The sequence below is a fragment of the Phyllopteryx taeniolatus genome, chromosome 5 (genome assembly GCF_024500385.1).
Source record: "Phyllopteryx taeniolatus isolate TA_2022b chromosome 5, UOR_Ptae_1.2, whole genome shotgun sequence".
NCBI classification, from domain to species: domain Eukaryota; kingdom Metazoa; phylum Chordata; class Actinopteri; order Syngnathiformes; family Syngnathidae; genus Phyllopteryx; species Phyllopteryx taeniolatus.
Genome location: NC_084506.1, coordinates 7,345,246 through 7,371,524, shown reverse-complemented (window position 1 = coordinate 7,371,524; position 26,279 = coordinate 7,345,246). Strand labels below are relative to the sequence as shown.

General features: G+C 42.9%; 1 protein-coding gene across 4 annotated transcripts; it reads left to right on the top strand.

The window, feature by feature from the left end:
* Positions 1 to 647: 647 nt before the first annotated feature.
* Positions 648 to 26,059, top strand: bicd1a (bicaudal D homolog 1a). 4 transcript variants are annotated; one of them, XM_061774080.1, is made up of 11 exons: positions 648 to 889; positions 9,463 to 9,585; positions 14,909 to 15,121; positions 17,097 to 17,249; positions 17,352 to 17,858; positions 19,562 to 19,954; positions 20,478 to 21,236; positions 22,446 to 22,597; positions 22,709 to 22,919; positions 23,514 to 23,599; positions 24,335 to 26,059. In XM_061774080.1, exons 1-11 carry the CDS (start codon positions 674 to 676, stop codon positions 24,456 to 24,458), a joined length of 2,937 nt encoding a protein of 978 aa, XP_061630064.1. In that variant the 5' UTR covers positions 648 to 673; the 3' UTR covers positions 24,459 to 26,059. The 4 variants fall into 4 exon arrangements, with proteins under 4 accessions (XP_061630064.1, XP_061630065.1, XP_061630067.1 ...); XM_061774081.1 differs by lacking the exon at positions 9,463 to 9,585; XM_061774082.1 differs by lacking the exons at positions 648 to 889; positions 9,463 to 9,585 and adding an exon at positions 3,922 to 4,070.
* The last annotated feature ends 220 nt before the right edge of the window (positions 26,060 to 26,279 follow it).

Here is a 26,279-nt window from a genome sequence, read left to right as displayed (position 1 = left end):
CAACCATTACAAACTCAGCAGATGTCTCTCTCTTTTTCCTTTTTTTTTTTGTCTTCGCATTAAGATATTGGGGGGGGGGGGGGGGGTAATTACCAATTATAGCAAAGATATAGCGCAACGCAAGCCTGACTATAAATATCATAAAAGACGACAGATGATGAAATTTGACAAGGCCTTGTGCGCAGTTCAACTTTTCACCCCGGTTATTTGGTGTTTATGGCCCCTGTTATATTTTCATGTACTTTGACTGATACTCGGAGGCGTGGATCACGAGATACTTGAGCCTATAATTTACTAACTCTACAGTGGGTGGAGTTGGGAAAATATATCCAGTGAGCCTGCAGGTGGCGCCCTTGCACCCACGACTGAGCAGAAATGACGCCGTGTTTTCCTGCTCTGAAAAGCGCACGGCTTCATTTGCGTGCTGCTGCGCTTCTTTTTTTTATGTCGCGTCCCATCCACTAAGGGAGGCAAATAGAAGAATTGGACTCGATACTTCTATTTTCTGGCCGCTGTCCAGGGGAGGGGGGCGTCTATTCCGCATCCCTTGCATCGTCCTCCCGCCCGCCTCTGCGCTGGAGGAGAGCCGCAGACCAACAGGCTGGGTGGGAGGGGTGGGTGTGGGGGGGGGGGGGGGGGGGGGAGGGTGTAGAGAGACGGACAGTGAGGGGCGATGGCGGCCGGTGCGGGATGCGCAGAGTCGGCGGATCAGTACCGGGCCGAGGTGGAACGGTTGGCGCAGGAGCTGAGCGAAGCGAACCGGGAGAAGATCCGGGCTGCGGAGTGCGGGCTGGTGGTCCTGGAGGAGAACCAGGCGCTGAAGCACAAGTGTGGCGAACTGGAGAGCGAGCAGGAGGCTCTGAGGACGGAGTTGGAACAATTACAGGAGGTAGGAGCCCGGACGACACTGACTCACTACAGGCAGGTGTGGAACACCTGAGAGGCGTGGACTGTGGGTCACAAGCAATTCCTTCATAGCATCCTTTCACTCCCTAAACTCTTCTTTGGGTTCAATGTTCCATTGAAGTATGTACACTATGTATATATGGAAATGTCATTACATATCAATATCCATCTCCATTCAAGCTTTACAGTGCCATATTTACGATCATGGATGCATAGTCAGAATGTGTATCATCTGTGACACAGTTACAGGGGGAGTCAAAACTCATTTTCATTGGGCCACAACATCGTTATGAGTTCTCACACTCTCCCAAAAAAATCATATCAATGTAAAATCACCATCATATTATTACGTATACACAATTGCCCCTTAACTTCATTGTTACATACCTCTTTAACAAGAAGTTCCATTGGAAATCAAATGAAATCTCGTTAGGTGCACGTAAAGCGTTATTGCATAGCAATAGTCACCTGACCACATTTGTCTTTGTGACCTGACCAGAGCAGCGCAATGTAATAGTGGTTATTAGCACGGGTTTGAATCTCAGATCAGGGCGTCGTGCACGGAGCTTTCTGTTTTCTCCGGACACGCCGGCTTTGTGACATTCCAAAAACGGGCGCGTTCGGTTATCTGAGAAGTGTAAATTGCGCGATGGACTGGCGACCAGTCCGGGGTGTACCCTGCCACTCTCCCAAAGTCAGCTGGAACAGGCTCCAGCTTGCCTGATGAGGACGAGCAGTATAGAACGATGGCGGGATCTTAGCGGATGGTGAAATAGTGAGGTCTGTGGTTCGCAGGATCTGGGTTCGCTCTAGCCGAGAGAGGGTTTAAAGACTTTCTTAGAGTGACTGTCCAACATAGACTTAGTATAAAAGTGTCAATTTCTTTTCAAAAAACACCTTGGTTTTGTCATACGAGTGTCCAGAAAAGGCCCCTCTGACAGCTACTTCTGTTTGACCCAGTTTTGTATCCATTTAGTCCCTATATGGCTAAGATCGCCCCCTTTCCTCTGATTGGTTGCCTTTGTATAGAAGAGCCACTTGTGAGAACACATGTGTTTGCTATGTTGACAGCGCTGGCTCGGGAGCGTAGAGGAAGGCGGAGATCTTCGCTAGTGACATCGATAATCTTGAGAAATTCGAATGACCTGATTTCAGGCCTCTCGTCAGTAAGACGTGTGGGAGTCAGGAATGCGTGGACGATTTTCATTTATATTTCTCATGTTGACTGAGTTACCATAGAGACAATATTCCATTCCAAATACTACAAAGGTTGGTTTGGCAAAATACGGGACTTTGAATGGTCTCCCTTTGCATCTCATTCCCAAAAACATGCTTGTGAGGTTAATTGAAGAAATTGCCCATAGAGGTGAATGTGAGTTTGAATGGTCGTTAGAAAATGACATGGACGGATCTTTGTAACTTGCAGCCATTTTTTTTCACAGCTGTGTCATGTTATGGCGCTGGAGTTGACATGTTTCCCCCAGATTTTAAATCCCCGGCTTCTTCCCACATTTCAAAAACATGCATGTCGGGTTAAATGAAGACTCTTACAAGCCCCTCGGTCGTCTGTATGCGCCAAGACCCTGCCGACCAGTCCAGGGGGGGGGGGGGGATCACCCAACATCTTTGACCCTAATCGGGAAAAGCGATATAGAAAACCGGACGGATAGATGTTCTGTTTATAACCAAGAGAAAACGGCCAAGTTTTTTTAACCTAATCATGTCAACAATATCATATACACTTACTGGCCACCAAATAGGAACACCTGCACAATCGGAAGACATCCAATACAACAGCTGTGTAAAACACTGAGCCTTTACAACCGTAAAAAATCCTTACTGGCTTTGAATGACACTGTTACTGTAAAACTGTTTCCAACATTTTGGTGGTCTTAGAACCTTTTCTCAGTCTGATGATGCCTTGCAGTGGAGTTCTCCGTCACTGCAAACGGAAACCCCAGTAATAAACTAACTGAAATAATATCCTCTACATACTGTACATCTGCCTTGTGAGGTCATAGTCCCCCCTGTCTGCCTGTCGCTCCGTGCTCTCGCCTCACACAGGGAACATTTTCTGGAGGTGATATTACTTCCACAAAAAAACACACCTTCCGGTCTTATCTGGTGTGTCGCACGCTTCTGTGACGATAGCAGAGTGCAAACCTTCCTCTGCGATAATATCGCATCTACTCCCTCTGAACTGCACTTGGCGTTATAGCATGGCAGGGAAACTGTTGACGGAATTTGATTCAGTGCTTGTGTGGCCTACGAATCTCATAAATATGGACAGTAATACAAATCCCAAAAAGCATGACTTAACATCTGGTATGCTTCGCCATCAATTGTTTTCCTTCTTGTGGGACAAATATTACAACTCGATCTGTATATTTGTTAGTTAAAAATATAGACCTGCAAAACGATCAAGTTATCTCTTGAGTCTCAACCTTGGGAAAAAGACCATTGGCGACCTCACCATGAGACGCGAGAATAGCATGTTTGCTCGTAAGTGCCCTATCGAAAGAAACCCACGGCTTGTCCCGCAAATGATTTTGTGAATTTTGTGCTTGGGGGATTTACGCATACCGTATGTCTTTCTGAGTCTTCTGCCCTCACCTCAGTCAACTTCCCAGCTGGCAAGTGTGTGTACTAAGTTTACACGCACACACATACACATTCAAAACTAGTCACATAGGTTTGAAACATCGGGTCATTCAATTAAAAGCTGTTTGCATTGTTGTGCATGATTGCCTTAGGAACTGCTGCAAGTAGAAAAGAAGAAACATAAAGTGCATTTTGTGTTTGGGGACAGAAAGTGCTCTTGCTCTTTCGAGCCTTTTCTCACCACCACCCCCTCCCCTCACTCCCACTGCATGCCCCCCAGCCCAATCACTCTCTCCATCCTGTATGCTCTAGATGTTTCTGGATAGTTGCCTGAGCCATGGCAGGGGTCCATTACTTAGTGGTTCTAGCTTGCTAGTTCTGTCTCTGGGCAGATCCACCTCAGACAGGACAGAGGGAGAAAGAAGATGAGGATGGAGTGACTGTAGGAGTCGAGCGAGCTCTGCTGCCTCCCCACTGTGCTCCTATGGCTTTACAGCGATGGTGACACGTTTGCCATTTCCTTGACTGGGATGATCAGTGGAGACTGGCACAGTAGCCTGACGGTAAATAATAGCCTCGTTCAGATTTTCGACTTACAACTCTCCACTGAGCGAAATAGAAAATACATCGAAAGTTGTTGCAGTATGTCCACACGAAATCTGTCAAATACGATGAGCTTTACGAGCTGTTTTGAATGTACTGCCTAACTAAAGAGGCGGACAGGCAGGCAATGTAGGTAGATGGCCTGATCCACTCCACTTGTCGCCATTTGTATGTGTCAGAAGTCATTTAAAAAAATCAGTCAGTCAGTCAAATACAATGCAAATTGTGGCAGTGCGTACACTGCGATTGGCTGGCAACCAGTTCAGGGTGTACCCCGCCTCCTGCCTGAAGATAGCTGGCATAGGCTCCAGCACCCTTGTGAGGATAAGCGGCTTGGAAAATAGATGGATGGATATATATATATATATATATATATATATTAGGGCTGGCAATTAATCAAATTTTAATTGGGATAGTCGCTGCCACGATTGAATGAGCCTGATTCTAAGCGATTTTTGACATTTAAAATGCGCGCAACGCTGCAAATGAAAAGTGCTCCACGGTACGTCTCAGTTGTTCTGCTTGGCCATTGGTCAGTCGCGTACGGTCACAAACTGCAACGAACTCGACAGTTGTGATTTCCCTCTCTTTGTACGCCCTACGTTTTTTTTTTTTTTACTGCGTGTCAGGCCAGCCGAAAAGTTGAAGTCAAAGCAGCTGCTCCAACGAGTGTAAATAGTGTATTATCGTGAGCTTCATATATGACTACAAAGGACACCAATTTTATTTCGAAGTTGGCTGGCTGACTCGGTTGCGGCCACTCACTCCTGCACATGAAGCACTTTTCATTTGCAGCAGTGCCCGCATTTGAAATGTAAAATATATATATATATATATATATATATATATTGATTTAAGAGGAAAGAGGAACTCTCGGTCGTGAATGTTTTGAAACAAGACATCAAGTCTTGGTCGTAAATCTGTCCTGAGGATGCATTCCAGGTTTGTCAGCCTCCTCCTTTGTCTCGGTGCTCCTCTTACATTAGCTTGCAGTGGCGGGAGACAAATGAGGAGGATCAATACATGGTGAGATGGTTTTGCTTCCTCTCTTCTTTCTGTTCAGCCCACCATCCCCCTCTCTCAACACGGCCTGTGGCCCTACCCTTGTACTCCCTCCACCCTTTTGCATACGGTCCCCGTCGGAGTGAAGTGGGGCTTTGGCATCCATTTGTGTGGTGTGCAATTTTCTGAACTGAGCTGCACTTTGCTGTGTATGGAATGAAAGGAAAATGATCACATATCGTGCTTTAGGAAATATTTTTGGGGTGTGTATGAAAAGCACAATGAAAATGTTTCGTCCACAAAAGTCAGTCTGCAACTTCATTGAATCAATATACAATTCAGTTTTTATTGTATATTTTACACATGGTATGAGCATAGCGCAAACACAATTGTTCCATTGTTCATTCACTTACAAAGTGGGTGAGTGGGTGGGTGGACGATGATTGTAATATATTATACACACCGGGTTACCTTTGACCCCAGCAACATGCTCAGTGAGTCAGCTGAGCATCTTGATAAGGAGCCCTGTGGTTGCCCTTAAACGTGTCAACTGTGTGTGCGTGTTTGTGCGTGCGTGCGTGTGTGTGTGTATGTGTGTGTGTGTGTTCTAAACCAGAAGTGAAGGTCATTCGTCAGCACTTTTTTTTCCCTGCATGAGGGTGTCTCGTGTCAGTAAATGCAGCAGGACAGAAGGGGGTGTTTGGGTGCGGATGTTGTGATTGAGAGCAGCGAGGGAGGGACGGCAGAGCAGATTTGTGCTGTGTGACTCCGGCACATCACTTGGATCCCTTTGTTGTTTCTGCCTCTATGGTTGTGTTGATGAGGGCAGGGCGAGCGACCCGTGGCTTGTCTGTGTAGAATGACTGGCTGGGTAGAAACAGAACAAGCAGTAAAAAAAGTCCGTCTTCCATGACAATGTTTCTCTCATGTCACTCTTTGGAAGCAGCAGACAATTATCCACCTCCGCCAAGTGCTTTTGTTGAAATGATGTTCTTCCTCGTTGCTGTTTATGTGTCACCAATAAGTGAATCGGTGAAAGAAGTTGTGCATTCAGCAGAGAGGAGACATTGTCGAACAATTTCCACACAGTTGACTCTGGTGCTCTATTTCTCATGCACCCGAGGCAAATATCTAAAGGGAAAGTGTGCACTCAGTGCTTTGTTGAAATGGAACGAGCTCATTTAGAAAGAGGGAACTGATTGAAATGTTCCTTCCATCGAGAATAGATGGAAATACATTGTCATCAATCAGAATGTATTCATCAAATAAAGTAATACCCACAACATAAAATACAATTTGAAGTACAAATCAGCAATCACGTTTCCGTTCTTGTGTTTTTGATCCTTACGCGTTCTCACCTAAGAGCCTTGTTCAATGCATTTCATTATTTTCTTCTCTCTTAAAATAATCAGAGCATAATTGCATCATTATTTCTCTTCCTCACTCTTTCCGTCTTTTAGCCTCGTTGACTTTGCGATCTGAAACTGAATGGGCAATTCAAGCAGTGACAATCAGCATACTTCCTGAATGAGAGTGCCTGTAGCCAAGGTGTATTTTGAAATATTTGAATATGTGTGTTGTCGCCTGAAGGCCATCTATGCCATGTGTTGTTGCGGTCGAATTGCTGCTGGTTTCCTGGCAGGCACATTAGCAAGCAGAGAGATGAAGTGGAGTATGACACAGTTACAGATGGTACAGCCTGTTACCAAAGGTATACAGAATATAATACAAAATGTGAGCAAATGATTGGGTATAAGGTGTAACTATAACCAATACATACAAATAAACTGTTTTGTGTGGCCTTTTAATATATATTACTGCAACTCCGTAAAGTCGACCTCCTCTGTGTATTCTTGTAACAGTCAAAACAAATTTCTTGGTTGGAAACAGGACTCCCCAGTATCCCCATTTTCTGTAATATCACGTTTTTTTATGACTATGTCTATGTATGATAGTGTTTTCCCAGCACTTTAAGTAAGGTACATATGTTCCAAATTTTTAACATTTTAACTTTTTGTTTTTGTTTTGTTTTTTGTGAGTGACCCCTCAAGATGAGCAAAAAAACAAAAATCAGCAAATCTGTGGTGTACTCATGATGATCAACACAGCGCACCCTTAATGAAATAGACGACAATCGTCAGTCTACTCCCCTAATACAAGATGTCTGTCATCGTACCACGACTGACCTGTGAGAGGCAGCGCAGAGCCATAGGACATCTCGGATACAAAGAAGAAGAAAGACAACTAGAGGAAGGAATAGAAGTTAATCTAGTTGTAACTTAATCCTATCTGGTAACTACTGTACATACCGCAAATTACTTTTAGCACACCCACACCACAGGATAATCTTTTAGAGACATCCAACAGTCAAATTCATTTGGAAAGGAGGGAAAAGGCTCAAATTCGGCCCGGTTATCCATGTGTGTATCCCATTGATTGACACTATTGCTCTCACAGAGGGACCATTGTAAATAGGAGTTATTCTAATAAATGGAGACATAATTACACTGTGGTTATCATAACTTTATGGTAGCGTAGTACTATTAGTAATAACGTTATGGAGGATGCACCATGTAATTGACTCAATTGAAGACCGGATTTCGACATCACTATGTCCAACAGATAAGTCATGCAGACTGAGGCTGTAAGAACAAAATCAGATTTGTTGGGGAGAATTGAGATTTTTGGACCGCCTCTTACAACCAGCTGCTTCGTAGCCCAACCAAATTCATTGTCCATCAGCCAAGCACACAAATGGGATTCCGGGAAGTAATCCAGCGTCCTTTCTTATCATAAGCAGACTTGAGCCAAATGAAATCATTCTAACAAGACCTACTGTATCTTTATTGCGAAAAGCGGCTTGTCCTTGGCAGTCCTTCCAGTGGCGCATGTATGCTTCTCTTTGTGTATGGTGTGAAAGCAGCAGATGTGGATCTCGTCAGTGGCACAGATCATCCACTGGAAAGCCAATTAAACTGTTTTAGGCCATCTTTCTGCGGATTATAGTGTTATTATGATCCTATTGTTGCACTGGATGGGATGAACAGTAGATATGGATTACTAAACAGTTTTTCAGTGAAAGCAGAAAATGACCCAATTCATTAAACATGCAGATCATCCAAGCTTACAGATAGAATCATGCTATGGTGGAGAAATCTAGATTCAGAAGCGGAATCAGAAAAGAACATATCAGTATAATCCTCAGGGAAGAATAATACTGTTTCAAAATGAATGGTCAAAAAACAATTTTGCACTAAAAATGTATGGGAAATGAAGTCCAATAAGATAAGTAAATGAGCTATCGACTCTGCTGTGTTTAACACCACTGCCAACTTGAATCACAATAATAGACATTTAGTTTATCTAAATACTTTACATCACAGGTGTCAAACTCGTGGCCCGGGGGCCAGATCCGCCCCGCCGCATCATTTCATACAGCCCACAAATCATGTGCATCGACTGCACGTCTCTTACTAAAATACCAAAACTGCACATTGAGATCTTGCAAGCATTTTTTTTTTAAATAATGTATAAAATATTTTTTTGCTGACTTCTGATTTCAAAACTAGTTTGCCATTAATTTGTTGTGACGATGCAATAATATTTGGGGATCATAAATTCATATGGGCTCATAGTAAGGATGTTCAATACCACTTGTTTTAAGACTGATACCAGTACAAGTATTCACTCCTGAGTACTCACCGATACCAGTACGACTCGTCCATTTGCTATATAAAATTTCAGTTAACACAATGATGGATAATTGTGAACAAAGATCTTTCTTTTTGAGCCACATAATGATTCACACATGTGTCAAACAGTTGCAGTGTCGTGCCAACTACTGCCGAGGAGGACTTTGTCTGATTTATTGTTATTTTTTTCTCCTTAAGTATCTGCGGCTGGTATCGGCAGGCTCCGCAAGTACCCTCTACCCTGAAATGAGGCCAGTATCATCCCGATGCCGACTCCTGGAATCGGTACTCCCCCATCCCTAGTTCAGCCATAACGGCCCTCCGAGTTAAACCATAACTACGATGTGGCCCACCACAAAAAGGAGTTTGTCACCCCTGCTTTCCGTACTGTATATGCTAGTGTTCAACTCAATCTGAATATCTTTGTAAAGGCATGTTATGTGATACAGCTGAAAAGGGCTACTTAATGTTGCAGCCAATGAGTGTACATTTTATATTGATACAGCCTTTTTGTATGAGATTACATTTTATCCAACAATGTTCCACGACATGACTATTTTTGAGCATCTACTGTGACTGCAAATCTATTGCTACTGGGCCCTGATTACCCGACTTCACTCTACTTGTGAAAATGTGCCTATGTGATTTTTTTTTACAGATGACACATCTCTTGACTTGGCAATTTTCCTCATGGCTGAAATGCACATGGGGACATTTCCCCATCCTTAAGAAGGACAAAAAAAAGCATGGAGGGCATTTTCTCCCCAGAATCTATACCACAGTGAGTTCTTAAAAAAAATAAAAACAGTAAAAGCTCTTGGGTTGAGCACAATACCTTCCCGTGCTTCGGAAAAAAAAAAACGTTACATCGGAATTAATGGAAATAGAAATATCTATTCATGGGTCAAACTTATTAAACCTAAAAAAAAAAATGTTAATTTAAAACTTTAAAACAATGGAACAACCTACCTTAACTTCGAAAACAAGTGAGGATGGTTATTGTTTTGAAGGGAAAATGTAACATTTGATGTTGATGCTGACAGTTGTGTTGCTCCTCTTCTGCAGTCATGCATGTCTCTCTCCGTGGTACTGAAATCCCTGATATTGTCAGACGGGCTGACCATCTGGACTGTATGACTGTACACGTGTATGTGTATGTGTGCCAATCATAACAACTTCTTGTGAGTTTACTAATACTGTACCACGATTGCTACAGTCCACAACTTCATCGCAGCTCGTTTGTAGCAGGGATTAGAGCTCAGCAAGCTGCCTTTTGGATGAAATTGTAATCACTTTTTGCTTCAAGTTTCACTGAAAAGATTATATTTTGACTGACATATTTCAACTCCACTTCTGTTGCAGGGTTATAATAGTTTTGGATTTCCCATTATAGATAGTTATTATTTTGTTTTGACTTTTATGTTTCAAATTCAGTTAGTTTGAATTAGTTTTTAGAGCAACTTTGTGAGTTTGTATTACTTTTTATTTTTTTGAGAATTTCTTTTAAGAGTGTGAGATTTTTAAAAAAAAATTAAAAAACAGAGATCACAATAAATATTGTGTAATAAAAACTGTATTAACTTACTAGCAGATGACCAACCATCCACAGAATTTCAAGTACAATAAGTGCATTGTTTAATACTGCTTCTAAGGTTAGCTGCATCACAACATAGAGTAAAACTATTCATGATACACATGCTGTAGTATAGCCTTTATAAAAATAAATGCTTATGTGTTTAACTTGAAAAAAATATATATATTGCTCATTTGCATGTTTTCCTTCCCTTGTTGCTAAATTGCAAATTTATCAAGACTTTCAGATTTGTGACTGATAGATAGATAGATAGATAGATAGATAGCTAGCTAGCTAGATAGATAGATAGATAGATAGATAGATAGATAGCTATCTAGCTAGCTAGCTAGCTATCTATCTATCTAGCTATCTATCTAGCTATCTATCTAGCTAGCTAGCTAGCACAAAGCCTTTGAATGTTCGGACTATGACAGGAAAAGCTCAGGAGTTGGTTGACATGTTGATTAGGAGAAAGTTTGATATATTGTGTGTCCAGCAGGGCATGTGGAAAGGCGGTAAGGCTTGAAGCTTAGGGGCAGAGTTCAAATTATTTGACCATGGTGGAGACGGGAAGAGAAATGGAGTTGGGGTTATTTTAAAGGAAGAGTTAGCTAAGAATGTCTTGGAGGTGAAAAAAAGTATCAGATCAAGTGATGAGGCTGAAACTTGAAATCGAGGGTGTTTTGTATAATGTGATTAGTGGCTATGCTCCACAGGTAGGATGTGACCTAGAGGTGAAAGAGAAATTCTGGAAGGAGCTAGACGAAGTAGTTACTTACAGACAGAGAGAGAGTTGTGATTGGTGCAGATTGTAACGGACATGTTGGTGAAGGAAATAGGGGCGATGAAGAAATGATGGGTAAGTACGGCATCCAGGAAAGGAACTTGGAGGGACAGATGGTGGTAGACTTTGCAACAAGGATGCAAATGGCTGTAGTGAGCACTTTCTTCCAGAAGAGGCACGAACATAGGGTGACCCGCAAGAGCCGAGGTAGAAGCAAGTAGGTGGATTAAAATCTTGTGCAGACGTTGTAATCTGAAGGAGGTTACTGACTGTGAAGTAATTGCAGGGGAGAGTGTGGCTTGACAGCATAAGACGGCGGTGTGTAAAATGATTCTGGTGGTGGGGGAGGAAGATTAATACGACAACATTTTCATTATGAGAGCTAGGTGGCAGCAGCAAACTTCACAACAAGCGGCAGAAAGAAAAAGAAAGAAAAAGAGGCCAAATGCTTTCTTAAGATGTTTGTTGCCACATAACATAAACGGAATTACAAATTGTGTATTTAACCAAAGCACATAACTTTGCCTCATGAAAGTCCGCTAGCTTAATCCTAACACTGTATGCGAAACACCTTACAGCGCAACCGAACAAAATTAGCACCGATGTTGCGGTAATTATAACTCTTTAAGCAGCAAATATTTTAACACAAACATGTAGATTATTATGAATTTATTATTATGGGCATTGAAGCATTAAATCATGATGCACGCACACTGTGTAATTATTTACATTCTATTTAGTTATGCTAATACTTTATTTTTCTATAAAGTTGCACTTTATAGAAAACTAAAGTACTGTAGAGCTATTTTGCTGTAAATTTAAGTCATGTTACAAATGATTCAGGGATCTTTTGGGGGGCTGCAACAGATTAGGGGAAAGATGATTTGACATACAGTTTGGGTGCTTTGAGTTACGAGCATTGTCACAAAGCATATACAGCCTAATTAAAATGAACATTTGTTTTAACACCATTCCACAGTGAATAATTAAAGAGGGCAAATGTTTGTTTTTTTTTCTCTCTAAATGTTCATTCACCCTGAAAATTGACTACGAGGTAGACCTGCTGCATGTAGTTAATTACGAAAGACGATGGCGTTTAATTGGGGTTGTAAGAGTGTAAAAATAGATAGCCGCACACACTGCATAGCTAGCGGTCCCTCCCCTGACTCCTCATTAGCAGCTACCGCAGATGGGTAAGGATTTTGGGTGAACTCACCCCCCCCTCATCTCCCCTTGCAGGGTTGTAGCGGTGGGATTGTGTCCCGTGTAAGCTTCTCCTGCTCTGGCCTCTGGCTGAGTACATGCAGGTGCAGCACCATTGTCTGGACTTGACTCAGTGAGGCACACAAGGCTGAGGCGCCTGAGGTTGAATGCATTACGGGGCTTCCTTTCTCCAAATTAGCTGCCAATCACTGATTTTTATGAATATCATTCTGAGGAAGTGCTATTCACCCGAGCCACACTGGTCTTTACATGTAGAACTGCGCTATATCTGCCAAGTAGGCCACAGGCACAGGGCAGAGAGGAGCGATCATTACAATGACTCAGCACGCATGCATTGTCAGTGCTTTTCACATAATGAGCTGGAAAACGCAGAGCTGTCAATGTGATATTTTTAGCTGAGGGCGGCTGCCCCGCAACAGCAACAGGCCGGTCGGAGCGTTGGGCGAGAGCAATGAGTCACAAGCCATTAAGTGCACTTTCTGTGACTCCCACCTACTGTAAGCGGAGCGCTGGCAAACAGGGGTGGACTTGACGAAAACACATCTCCGTGCATGGAGAGGGGTTGTTGTTGTTGTTGTTGTTGTTGTTGGTTAAAAACATCATGCATCTCCGTGAATGCAATGCTAAATAATCATTTGCAGTCCGTCTGTTTGTCTGTGAATTTATTATTCACAAATAATGCAAATATAATGCTAAACTTTATTAAATTAAATTAAAAAAATCACATTAAAGAAGGGATAAAATAAACAATAAAGAAGAGATAAAATGTCTCAGGAATTTTCATTTTAATGTTTTTTTTTTTTTTTTTTACATCAAATATGTTTGAAGATAAGTGCTGAAATACATATTGCAAGGACTGAGAACAATTTAGTACTGAATTGCTAAGATATATATGCATTTCAGTAAACTCTTTTTCACTTTCTCAGTTGACCGGATTTATATTTGTTTTCGTTTTTTCTTTTGTTTTGTTTTTTTAAACAAAACTACCTTGTTTATCTTAAAAAAAATATTTTCACATGTCGTTCATCGGATATGTGAAGCTTATAGAGTCTGTCGTGTTTAGTTTTCGTAATCAGAATGGCAACATATCCCCTATGTGAATATAAATATCGGGACATCACAACTTCAGGAAGTGAAAATGGAAGAAAATATGGAGCTGGTCCTCCATTGCAGCTCCTTCCTCTGACAAGACCTTCTCCAGGAGTTATACTGTACGTTCCAGATGAATAGTGAGGTGGCTAATTTTGGATGACACGACTTAGCACCACAAAAATGATAAGCGGCATAGAAAGGGATATACAGTATACACAATATGCAGTGTTAATCCCCCCCCCGACACGTTTTGAAACATATTTCAGTTTTGTTGATTTAGGCCTGTGTGTGTGTGTGTGTGTGTGTGGATTTCAGTGCAGTGTAACAGGGTTACTGTTGATTTTAGATTGCAAATTCTCCCTTTTGTGTTACCCATCTGCTGCAAATCCAGTAAGTGGGGCCCCTGCGAGGCCAGCTTTTCCCCTCTTCCTCCCGCAGAGTTCAGCTGTGGGCGACTGTGTGCTGCCACTCGGACATTGGCAGCCGCTCTTGTGAAGCGAGAATTTGAGCTCATTCAGTCAAACAGTGCTTTGCATGAATTAAAGCTTTTGTTCTCGTAATCATTCAGCAGAATCCCAGTGTGGTTCCCCATGGAGGGAAAGAGTGTACCAGGCTAACCACAGAATATGTGTAAGATATTTCAAAAGTTTGTTCCTATTTTTCTCACTTACAGTCTGGTGGTTAGAGTACGAGAGGTTGTGAGTTCGGATCTCAGGTCAGTTCTTCCTGTGTTGAGCACCGTGCTTGCATGGGTTTTCTCTGGGTACACATTCCCACATTGTCATCTGTTTTTTTTGTTTTCTGATTGGGAGAAGTGTGACATTTTTGGAGGTTTCTATTTCGACAATGCATGGATATTAATGACAAATGTCTTTGTGTATGAGGTGCGTATTGGCCAAGTGGCATTTCTTGGGACGTTGGCAGAGCTCCGTACTTGACCGAGTCACATTATGGGTCTTTCTGTTCTCCTGGAAAAATGATGGATGGTATATCATGTTCATTTATCCACAGTAGTAAGCGTTGCGTAAACGAAACACTGATAACCTTTCAGTGACACTGCTCAAAAATTGTGTTCATATTTTCAATGACTCCAGATGATGCATGTAATAGCACAGTGGGCTTATTTGCTTCCAGCCGGGTGACAGCTCAGTTGTGTTGTTGTCTCCGTACTCGGATTTTTTTTCCAATAGAGCCTCAGCACCTTTATCATGACACGTCAGCTCTCACTGCCGTCAGGAAAATGGGAACAGTGTCTCTGTTGATCCAATCAAACCTCATCCCTTTAAGTGTTGCTGAGGGACAACTCGTCAACTTTCGCAGACATTACTGTGAAAGTTGTTGTCTCGCATACCAAAAGCCCACCGCTTGGTTAGAAGTCTGATGTGCAATGACAAATTTTGATTGACCAAAGAGCAATCTTCATTTCCTCAGGCATTCGGCCAAGCATACAGCAACCAGCGGAAGGTGGCCGAGGACGGAGAAAGCAATGAGGAGACGCTGCTGCAGGAGTCTGCCTCCAAGGAGGCGTACTACATGACTCGTCTTTTGGAGCTGCAGACGGAGCTGACCGTGAGTCGCTCCGTGACTTCCAACACACAGTCAGAAAATGAGAGGCTCAACGCAGTCATGCTGGAGCTGCGAGAGGTGAGTTGGTACGAGAGATTGTTCACAATGTTGCTGGCCCAAAGTACAGTATCTCCCCACATCGAACACAAACACGTTTGGACTAAAACCACGTCTCGAAGAAAAAACACTATGGTTGTATAAGCCATCGTCAGTAAACAAGCACGACACGCAAATCTCAAATGGAGACAGACTGCATGTTTTGAATACAAACAATGCCAAAAACAACCGCTGCATCATTTGTTGGAGCATTACTTTGATCCATGTTTCATTAACAAACAGTTAAAAAAGGCATTGAGATGTATTTGGTGACATTTACTCTCTTATTATTCTTTCTCATTATTCATGAAAGGCTCAAGGCACGCTTAAATTTCTGTCAAAAGTTATGACTCAAAGGAACGGAATACCCAAAGTGATGTTTTAAAAGGGGTCAGCCGGCTGGGACTCGATGTTCTGTGACACTTCACAGTGTATTATTGCTATTTAAAACACTTGCACATTTCTTTCTCTTTTACAAAGTTTCAAATTGACCTTTATGTCCACACAACAGAATGTTTGATTTTCCATTTCATTTGACCGCGTAAAGAAAATATTCCTTATGTTCTTCCTAGTTTGTTCATGACTTTTTGTTAAAGCCTGAAAGGGGAAAATGTATGTTTATTGTTTATACAATGCAAAAGCGCCTCCGTGCAAGTGCGTCTGCAGACATTGTGGTAGCATAGGGTTCGAGTCGGGGTCAGACACTCGGGCCACGACCCCATTGTCGGGGGCAAATCCGGAGCTAAAGTGCGGAATAAACTGAACGGGCTGAGCTCGGCACATGCGGGACTCAGTGAGCCGGCCTACGACGATTACAAGACTTACTGCACACCAATCCTTACTTTTAAACGTCATAGCAAAATATATTAGGCAGAATGCATCAAATACGTGAACCTTTTGCAATCTGAGTAGTTAGTACCGATACGGCGCTTTCTTGACTCCTTGCTTGACCATAACAACTAACACTGGACTTTATAGCTGCACAGTGAGCTCCAACGATTGCAGCGTACGAGTATGGACTTGAATATTTAGCTTCTATTAACTTCAAGAGTTTTCGAGCTGCTGTCAGCACTTGTGAGGCTCAAATCGTGTCTTAATGATCTGCATGCACGGTTTAGTCGTCATTTCTTAAAAGCGAAAGCCCTGTCCACTGTCTTCCTATCCACACACACACAATATCCCCTCCAATTTCTCCCGAAAAATGCTAGAAAATATTGTTTACCGAGATAGTGTTGTCTTTTCTCTCCCATCGATCTCCCCATTTGTTGATTCCTGCTTTCATTTTGTTAAGACGGGCTAAACCCCCCTCGGTAACCTTTTTAAAAGTCATTAAAAGCTAACATAGTTTAAAAGTCATTCATTGGGAACAAGATTGCCGTGAATATCGATTTCCATATTACAATTAGGCTGTACGCAGCGATAGGCTCCAGCACGTCCGCGACCCTAGTGAGGATAAGCGGTATGAAAAATGAATGAATGAATGAATAAATATTACAATTAGGTCTGCACAATTCCCCACACGCGTTCATTGTATACAGTAGCAACGATACCAGCCCACACAAAGGCGGAAAGGAGCCCTGCGTACCCACAGTGCATCTGGCTCAGCACTTTTAGCACGTGACGAGCTGTAGGGGAGGCCTGCTGTCAAACAAGTGCAGACATACACAGAAATGTTACAAAACGCCATTATTGTACTGCTTTCATTTCTCAGTTTATTCGGTATTCTTATGGACGATTTGTAATTGTCATTGCTTGTTTCGACTGCATTTTAATTGTCTTCAAATGTTTGCTATTCTGCTTTTAAGTCATGCGCTCCTCTTAATTGTTTATTCAAATGATACGATGCATGTCGTGTTTGCTTACTTTCTATCCACATTTCACGACAGTACAGACAAGACAGTTCACCGAAGCCATTTTAAAGCTTTAAAATGTCAAATTGTCTCTCCTTGTGCCTCAGAGTAATGAGATGCTGGAGCTCCAGAAGAGTAGGATGAGGGAGGAGATCAAGGAGTATAAGTTCAGAGAAACCCGGCTGCTTCAGGATTACACCGAGCTCGAGGAGGAGAACATCACCTTGCAGACATTGGTCTCGACGCTCAAACAGAGCCAGGTCAGTGCTGAGACATTTTTTTCAACATTCACACACAATTTCAGTATTGTTGTAATATTTTGTTGGATTTTTCTTTTTTCCCCTCCCCATTCTTGTGCTCAGGTGGAGTATGAGGGTCTCAAGCATGAGATTAAGGTGCTGGAGGAGGAGACGGTTCTGCTCAACAGCCAACTTGAAGACGCTTTGCGACTGAAAGAAATCTCTGCGGGACAGCTGGAGGAGGCCCTGGATGCCCTCAAGATTGAGCGGGAGCAGAAGAACAATCTGCGAAAAGAGTTGGCCCATCATCTAAGCCTGAGTGACAGCGTCTACGGGGCAGGTGCCCATATTGCCCTCACTGTCACCGGGGTCGAAGGCCTCAAGTTCCCAGAGGAGGTCAACGGAAGCGCCGGCGCTAACGGCAGCAACGGCAGCGTTATCGCCGCTGTCAACGGCAACAATGACGACGGTTGTCGACACAACGGACACCTTCACGCAGACGCCGTGTTGGCCCAAATGAATGGAGACTATCGTATGGGCAGAAAGAGCGAGGGTCTGCACCCGGTGCCGGACCTGTTTAGTGAGCTCAACCTCTCAGAGATGCAGAAGCTCAAACAGCAACTCATACAGGTCAGTGAAGGAAGAACAAATGGTGCTACGATGGCTGTTTCTCTTGTTGAATATTTTCTTATCACTGTGGCAGCAATGACTGCAGAGACGTATGCCCATATAAAGATGACGAGTTTGTGTTAAAGGAATGTGTAGGAATTACTTCCATCTAGCGTTGAAATTGTGTACTGCAACCAAACAAATCATACACTCAGTAGCCGTCATATATCAAAAAACCTCAAAAAACAACAACAGTGTCTAACAAAACTGAAAGAAAAAAGTTAGATTTTGGCTAATTTAGGCAGTGTTGACTTGTTGAGGAGAACGCTGGCAACTTGCGTTTGAAGGCGGCAGGCTGTCATGGAGCTCCCCTACTGGGTCACCACTTTTATGTATGAATAAACCGAAAACTCTTTGCTTACGAGAACGTATCAGATTATTAGCGGAGGTCATAATAAAACAAGGATAGCGCATATATAAATGCAGACATCGATTATGGCCAGTAAACAACTGAAAATGTTACTCAGTGTCCCTTTAAGCAATTGCAATCTGGACGATGTGGAGTGAGAGGAAGTTGATGCCAAAATAAAATCATTTCACTAAATAGGCCTCACTGGATGTTTTGCCAATTCATATGTCAGTGTTTCACTTTAAACCACTTAATGACAAATCATTCAGATAAAAACAGTGATATTTCAGGCTTTCTGACACAAATATAACCAACATGTCGTCCCCCCCCCCCCTTTAATGCAAGTTGACATAGCATCCCAGAGAGATTGGCACTTACTTAAATCAAATCAATGATGTGTTAATTCCCCTAAGGTGTTTTGGTTATGGGTGGCACTGTTACGACTGGTAAGCTCATCTGCTTCACAGTTCTGAGGATCTGGGTTCGAATCCGGCCTCGCCTGTGTGGAGTTTGCATGTTCTCCCCGTGCCTGCGTGGGTTTTCTCCGGGTACTCCGGTTTCCTCCCACATTCCAAAAACATGCATGGTAGGTTGATTGAAGACTCCAAATTGCCCGTAGGTGTGAATGTGAGTGTGAATGGTTGTTTGTTTCTATGTGCCCTGCGATTGGCTGGCGACCAGTTCAGGGTGTACCCCGCCTCTCGCCTGAAGATAGCTGGGATAGGCACCAGCATCATTCATCAATTTAGACATTGAGACCAGTGATTCTCAACTGGTGGATTAGAATCCAAAAGTAGGTCGTAGAAGCATTCTGGGTGGGTCGCAGGCAGCTAGTAAAAGAAATGGCGTAGTCCTATTCCGATTTGTTTGATACAGTTCAAAGGCTTACATAGTTTCCCACACTGAACACGGTGGGAAAGTGACAAGAAATGTTACTCCCTTGTTCTTTAACCACAAGTTTACCCTGTCGACAAATACAGCGCAGCTCAGTCTGGCTGACAGACGTCTTGGCAAGCAATATCCCTTTGGCGGTCCAGCAAACCCACTCGAAATGCCATTTAAAAAATATAATGTACTGTGCGTATGTTGTCAGAGGCTATTTTTAAACCCAAAAAATCTTTATTGCTCGTCTATGAAAGTGGGTTGCGACTTTGCAGCAACGGGAAATGTGAGTCCCAGGGTGACAACAGTTGAGAATTATACAGTACTCTTTTGCACAAATACAAACGAAGATCATTATTAGAGCAACTGTTTAATGTTTATCGGTGTTGTTCACGCGGCATTATCTTTTATTCATGTTAATTCTGTCCTACAGGAAGAGCGTGAGAAAGCGGCACTGCTCTTGAACCTGCAGGAGTCGCAGACCCAGTTGCAACACACACAAGGCGCCCTAAGTGAGCAGAGTGAGCGCGTCCATCGCCTCACGGCGCACATCAATGCCACGAAGCATCTGAACGGTGGCCACGAGCTGGATGACCCTCAAGAGAGTGAGAAACCTGCGGACGGCCTCCTGTCACCACAAGCCAATGGTCGTCGCGACGTGGACATACACGGGTTCGAGTTTCTGGAGTGTAAATACAAGGTGGCTGTGACAGAGGTGATCGACCTGAAAACAGAGCTGAAGGCCTTGAAGGAGAAATACAGCCAGGCTGCGGAGGCGCAAACGGACGGTCACAGTGATGACAGAGTACTCGCACTGGGCCAACAGGTTTGTTGTCGCTAGAAAAAAAAAAAAGAAAACATGAAATGAGAAAATTATTATCAGTCGGCCACAGTACTCGCTCTCACTTTCTGATGTGTGTTTTCACTCAGTTTTTCGCCTAAGCCAGTAATGAGTTTTTGTAAAAAAATAAAATGTTTTTTTTAATTTTTTTATTTTAAGGATTGTCAAAGGCGGCGGGTTGGACGACTGGTTAGCACATCCCAAAAACATGCATGGTAGGTTAATTGAAGACCCTAAATTGCCCGTCATGTCCTCACATTGTGGGGTTCTACAGGTACTCTGGCTTCCTCCCACATCCCAAAATAATGCATGTTCGGTTAATTAGAGACTAGGAATTGGCCATGGGTGTGAATGTTTGTTGTCTGAACACTATGTGCCCTCTCCCGCAACCCTAATGAGAACAAGCGACGTAGAGAATTCATGGATGGATACAACACCATTCGTTGGACTTGCAACACATTTTAATGTGCGCAATTAATCCGAGTTGTTCTATTCGTGTTCTATTCAGGTAACCCATTTGGAAAGCAGCTTACGGGAAGGCCGAGAGAGGTTGGCGAGCCTGGAGGCGGAGCTACGAGCGACCGCGAGCACTGCCGCAGAGAGCCAGGCCCTGCTGAACACAGCACAGGACGAGCTGGTGACCTTCAGCGAGGAGCTGGCTCAGCTCTACCACCATGTGTGTCTGTGCAATAATGAGACACCCAACCGCATCATGCTCGACTATTACCGCCAGAGTCGAGTCACGCGCAGCGGCAGCCTGAAAGGCTCTGAAGACCCGCGGGCTTTACTTTCACCTCGCCTGGCTCGACGCCTGGCTGCCGTTTCGGCGCTCTGCTCCTCTGAGGCTCAACGTAGTCCAATGGACTCCCCGTCAAAGGAGAGCCATGACAGTGACACGACCACCAACCCGGTGGACTCCCCAGCTCAACACGGTAGCCCCAACCGCAACCCCATCAGCTCCCCCGTCATCAGCATGTCCCCTTGCTCGTCTCCAGTGCCCTCTGAGGCCGGGGGAGACCTACGGAAGGAGCCCATGAACATCTACAACTTGAATGCCATCATCAGAGACCAGATCAAGCACCTGCAGAGGGCTGTGGACCGCTCCCTGCAGCTGTCCAGGCAGAGGGCTGCAGCCAGAGAGCTAGCACCCATGCTTGATAAAGACAAGGAGTTGTGCATGGAGGAAATCCTAAAGCTCAAGTCCCTTCTTAGTACTAAGAGAGAGCAGATAGCCACACTCAGACTGGTTCTGAAGGCCAACAAACAGGTACACAAACAGCCTCTTTGTATCTTGAAAATGTCACAAAAAGAAATGCCGTTAGAAACGAAAAAAATAAGACGGGCATCTATGCGGTGTGTGCACAACCTACTTCCGCATTCAGCAAAACAGGTCGAAGCACTTCCTCCCAGTTCGGGTGGATGGCGAACGAGAACGGATCGAACCACCCATCGGAACTTTAAATGTCCACAATGTCTTTGTCGAACGCAAGATGTCACCACAGAGCAATATTTGATGTTTCCACTTTGTTCGTCTTTACATATATCAAATGATATACATGTGTTTAACTTTTGTCCGAAAACACCAGCCATAAATAAAAACTACATTTTAGCAAGCAACAATCATGTAATCACACCAGTCATGCTCATTAGCGTAGCATACACAGGAAGTAAGCGACCCTGTTTTGCGTGTTTGGTCACGTGACATTCCGCATAACAATTGGTTGGCTGTCCTTGATGAGAATCAAGTCATGTGTATTCTCTTCCCGTTGTGTTGTTTTGACATCTTTATAGTGGATTGTGAGCTCCATGTCTTCGAGGGATGTGACTTGCTCTCTCTGAATATTCTGAACTCCTGTTTCTATGTTAGTGTTGTATTGAGACGCAATATTTTTAGAAGATGCAAAGGAGTTGATCGCCGCGTTGATCGTCTTTAGACCACAAAGTAGCTTGCGCGAAATCAATAGCACTTACGCTGGTTACGGCCGAGAAAGGCTCTCCGTTTAGTATTTAGCCATTCGATTGACGTTTGATCGTTGATTGGTTGTTTGCCGACCTTCTTTGAACCACGGCACATATTTTACATCAGAAAAATCTCACTGCACACCACCAAATAAAAATGCCACGAAAAGTGTAATAATGAGGATCACCGTCTCAATTTACGCACAAATTTACTTACTGAGTATGAATTCATTTATGTATGAATGACAACAGGTTAATTGTACCTTCTGCCATCTGTGGAAGAGCATTTGTGCGTAGCATTGTTCTGCCAGTCACTATATGTCGCTGGCTTAGCTGGAAAAAAAGTATGTATTTGCAATTGATAAATAATCATTTTCAGACCCCCCCCCAAAAAAAATGCAATTGGATCATTTTCCGTGACACCCCTGATGATCTCTTGCGCAGTGGTTGGGAGTCACTGATCTAGACGAAACTTCTGGAACATGTTAAATCAAAATGCGGATTGTCCACATTGCAGACGGCAGAGGTAGCACTGGCCAACCTAAAGAGCAAGTATGAGAATGAAAAGACCATGGTGACAGAGACGATGATGAAGCTGAGGAACGAGCTGAAGGCCCTGAAAGAGGACGCCGCCACATTCTCCACTCTCAGAGCAATGTTTGCCACGAGGTGAGCGCACGAGTAGTCAATGGCGGAAATCGTTGATTTGATCATTGTTTTAGATCAGCGTTGCAATGAGTCTGTTGTGTTTTTTTTTTGTTCTTTGTTTGTCTTTTCCAGGTGTGATGAATATGTTACCCAGCTCGATGAGATGCAGAGGCAACTTGCAGCAGCAGAAGATGAGAAGAAGACATTAAACTCTCTCCTGCGTATGGCCATCCAACAGAAACTGGCCTTGACCCAACGGCTGGAGGATCTCGAGTTTGACCATGAGCAGATCCATCGTGGCCGCGGTGCTAAAGTGCCCAAGATAAAAAGCAACCCCCCAAAAGTAAGTGAAAAAGAACTTACTGGTCCTAAATCATCCATCACCCTCAACTTTCGCAGGACTCGGATAAAGTGCATGTCTGAGTGATCATCCAAACATATTTCATAGCACAAATTTTAAGATTATTACAAAAAAATACAAAATCTGGGAGCGCTCTAGTACCAAAGTGGTACATTTCAAATCAAAAACAATCGCCACAGAATGTTTTTCAGGAAATTTTGGGAGTATGCAGAGTATGCAATTATACACATTTTATATGAATGCTACACTACATTCATTCATAGTTCCTCATACGGTATCACATTTTGAAGTTAATATTTGAAGTATATGCGCTGAAGTTATTTGTCGACTTAGCGCCTCAAGCCTCCTTTTTTCCTACATATACCTTTCAGGTGGTATCAAAAAGGAAAGCAATCGATAAATGGCACACACTCATCCCGTGTCATCCGTGCACATTTAGATTTAGATTTAGATTCAAGACTTTTGGCCTCTGACAAGGCCTCCCCCCCTGACTCGTCCTCCCGGTTTTGTCCGTCTGTCCGTTTGTCTAAACCGTAAGCGTCACCGCTGTGTGTGTGTGTCTGTCTAATTTCTCAGTTTTTTGTAGATTGTCAGCAGCCTGCTGCCTCAGTATCGTCACACGCCACGCAGCTAAGGCGAGAGAGACTTTCCTTTGCCTACAGGTAACATGCTGTAGTTCTCGATCTAGCTACAGCAGGGGTCACCAACCTTCGCGCTTCCTTCTTCTTAGCCAGTACTTAGTACCTAGTTTGATGCACACTTCTGAAATAGATCATTTGCCCAAATGACCTTTAGTCATATGGATTCATTCATAGTTGTAGTCATCTAGATGAAGATATACCTGGTGTGTGCAGGAACCATGTTGGGGACCCCTGATCTGTCTGTCTGTCTGTCGAGCTATCATGGCAGCTGCTGACAGATCTTCAAGCATGGAGGTCAACCTTCGTTTCCAACCTTGTTTTGCTGTTGAGTTGCTGTCCTTTGGGAACATTAGATAAAGATAGATAGATATTAGTGTTACTAGTATATATATATATATAGGAGTAATATTTTTCCTGCTTTTGTGAGGACTGCATGAATAATTCCAGACCTATTTTTGTTTGCATGGTCATCGAGCTTTGTCGATGAATTAGTCCAAATTGAGAGACTGGAAACAGAAGGAAATAATGGAATTGTCTCCATGGGAAGTTAGTTAGTTGAGATATGTGATTCTTTAGTTGTGCAATTTCAAATGAAGTGTGTATAATACATATGAGACTTGTCCACCTTTCATGCGTGCCATTCTCGTTCGTTCCCGAAATGTGCTTTGGGTCCATTATCCGTTCCCCTGCTGTACAGCTCTCCAACTGCATGCATGTTCTCTGTAATCACTATTTGTTGTTTCTGCATCCTTGCAGTGCGAAATTTCGTGCTGACCTCCAAGAACACCAAGCGGTTTTGTCCAGCAGCAGGAGCCTGCTTTACTCTCCTTGTGACCTTCGTAACTGCCTGCCCCACCGACCCCAGCCCCCCGGCACATGACTCCTGCCGAGCGGAAGCGGTGCTCCCATACTTGGGTCCGCCGTGACCCACAAGTGCTTCCCGGCCCACTGGTTCACTGTGTTGCAAAAGCCGAGGACGAGACAGAGGCAAACACGCGAGAGTGACAAATCACGTGACTCGTTTCCCCTGTTCGTATTTATTATTATTAAATGTTATTCATGTTGATTATTTATTTATTAGATATTTATTACTGAAATGGTGTTCTTCTCTTGACTGGTCATTCTTCAACTGTGACGGAATTTTATGACACCCAAACAACGCAGTATTAATAGGTGGATTTTATCAGTGTTAAATTGATAATGTAATTTTAAATCAATAGTACAATTAGGTTTGCCATCAAGCGAGCAAAGTCCATGAGAAGAATTTCTTGTGGTCATTTCTGGATTTAAAGGATCTTCCTAACCTCACTAGTCTTTCTTTGGATGCTTGTGGTTTTTATACTTTTTTTTTTTTTTTTTTTTTTTGCAAAGCATGACACTTTTACTACATTATTATTATTATTTTTTTAAAGTTTAGCACAGCCTCCAGGGACGTGACTTGATCTGTGCTTAGCTCAGTTTCTCGTTCGATGAGCGTGCTTGAGATGAGGGCTGCTGGCCCGAGTTTTTGCACAGGTTCAAGTGACCACGTAGGGACCAGACCACTTTTTTTTTTTTTTTATATGTCAACAGTAATCAAATAAGGTGTGCCTCTTCTTCAGTTACATATTAGTTTGTTATATTTATTTGTCTTTTCAGCAAGATCTTGGACTGTTTTATTATAAGGTTACAAAATAAAACTTTCGATGTGAATTTTGAGTTTTGCTGGGGAACTAACTAGAACTATTCAAAGTTGTACATGTATAAAAGAATATATGGGCATTGTTTAGAAATGTGGGTTAATGCTATGAACAGGAACATATACAAACTTAAATATGACATCCTTATTTGCCTTCCTGCAACACATTATGATGGTGATCCGTTTTTCATCGCTTGCCTCATTCTTCCTCCACACAGTATGCAGTACTGTCCAAGCACAACTGAGCACCATGCATTCCAGCAATATCGAGTCACACCCACCATGCACAGTCAACCTCATTCTCGGTCCTACTCCCTTCATCATAACGACACTATCTACCAAGTCGGTTAAACGGATTGTTTCTTAACTGACTTCTGATCTGAGACAAGTGACTGGGATAGCTAGCCTTTTTAATATGTTTCTCCTTTTTTTTTTTTTTTTTTTTCATTTTGTAGCCTCATGCTGTGTTTAACATTGATGTGTCTTCACCACTCAGAACTGAAATTCTAGAATGACATGGATGAACTAAAGACAGTGCAATGTTTTTAAAATGCATTTCTGAATGATTTGGTTCTTGTTGTTTCTCTGTACATTTGTAATACTTGTACCCATGCTGGCTCACTGGTGACCAACCTGTCTTGGTCTGTTTGCACAATATAGCAGCATAGAAGAAGAGAGACTAAAAATGTTTTTAGAATAAAATAGCAATATGCTGGAGTTGCAATAGATTTTTTTTTTTCTTCTCTCCTCTCTTAAACTGCATTCAATTGGTTTCAGAATTAAATAATGGATTTTTCTTTGGAGATGTGACTCGTGATGTCTTTCAATTTTATTTCAAAAAAGAAAAGAAAAATTGTACTCCACTGAACAGCCACGCCATTAGCTACAACTGCACGTCTAACAAGATGAAATAAGCGCTTTATTCATGCATTTACAATGACACTTGAAATTGTCAGAGCATCGATTTAACAATAAGCAATATTCAGTATGTTGGTTGCAGTTAGCATTGGTGTAGAACTACAC

What these genes read in the sequence shown, in the direction of transcription:
- bicd1a (XM_061774080.1), top strand. Translation starts at nt 674, where the DNA reads ATGGCGGCCGGTGCGGGATGCGCAGAGTCGGCGGATCAGTACCGGGCC. An exon ending in AGTTGGAACAATTACAGGAG is followed by an intron (nt 890 to 9,462) that starts GTAGGAGCCCGG and finishes TTTTTTTTACAG; the next exon opens with ATGACACATCTCTTGACTTG. An exon ending in TAAAAAGCAACCCCCCAAAA is followed by an intron (nt 22,920 to 23,513) that starts GTAAGTGAAAAA and finishes CTAATTTCTCAG; the next exon opens with TTTTTTGTAGATTGTCAGCA.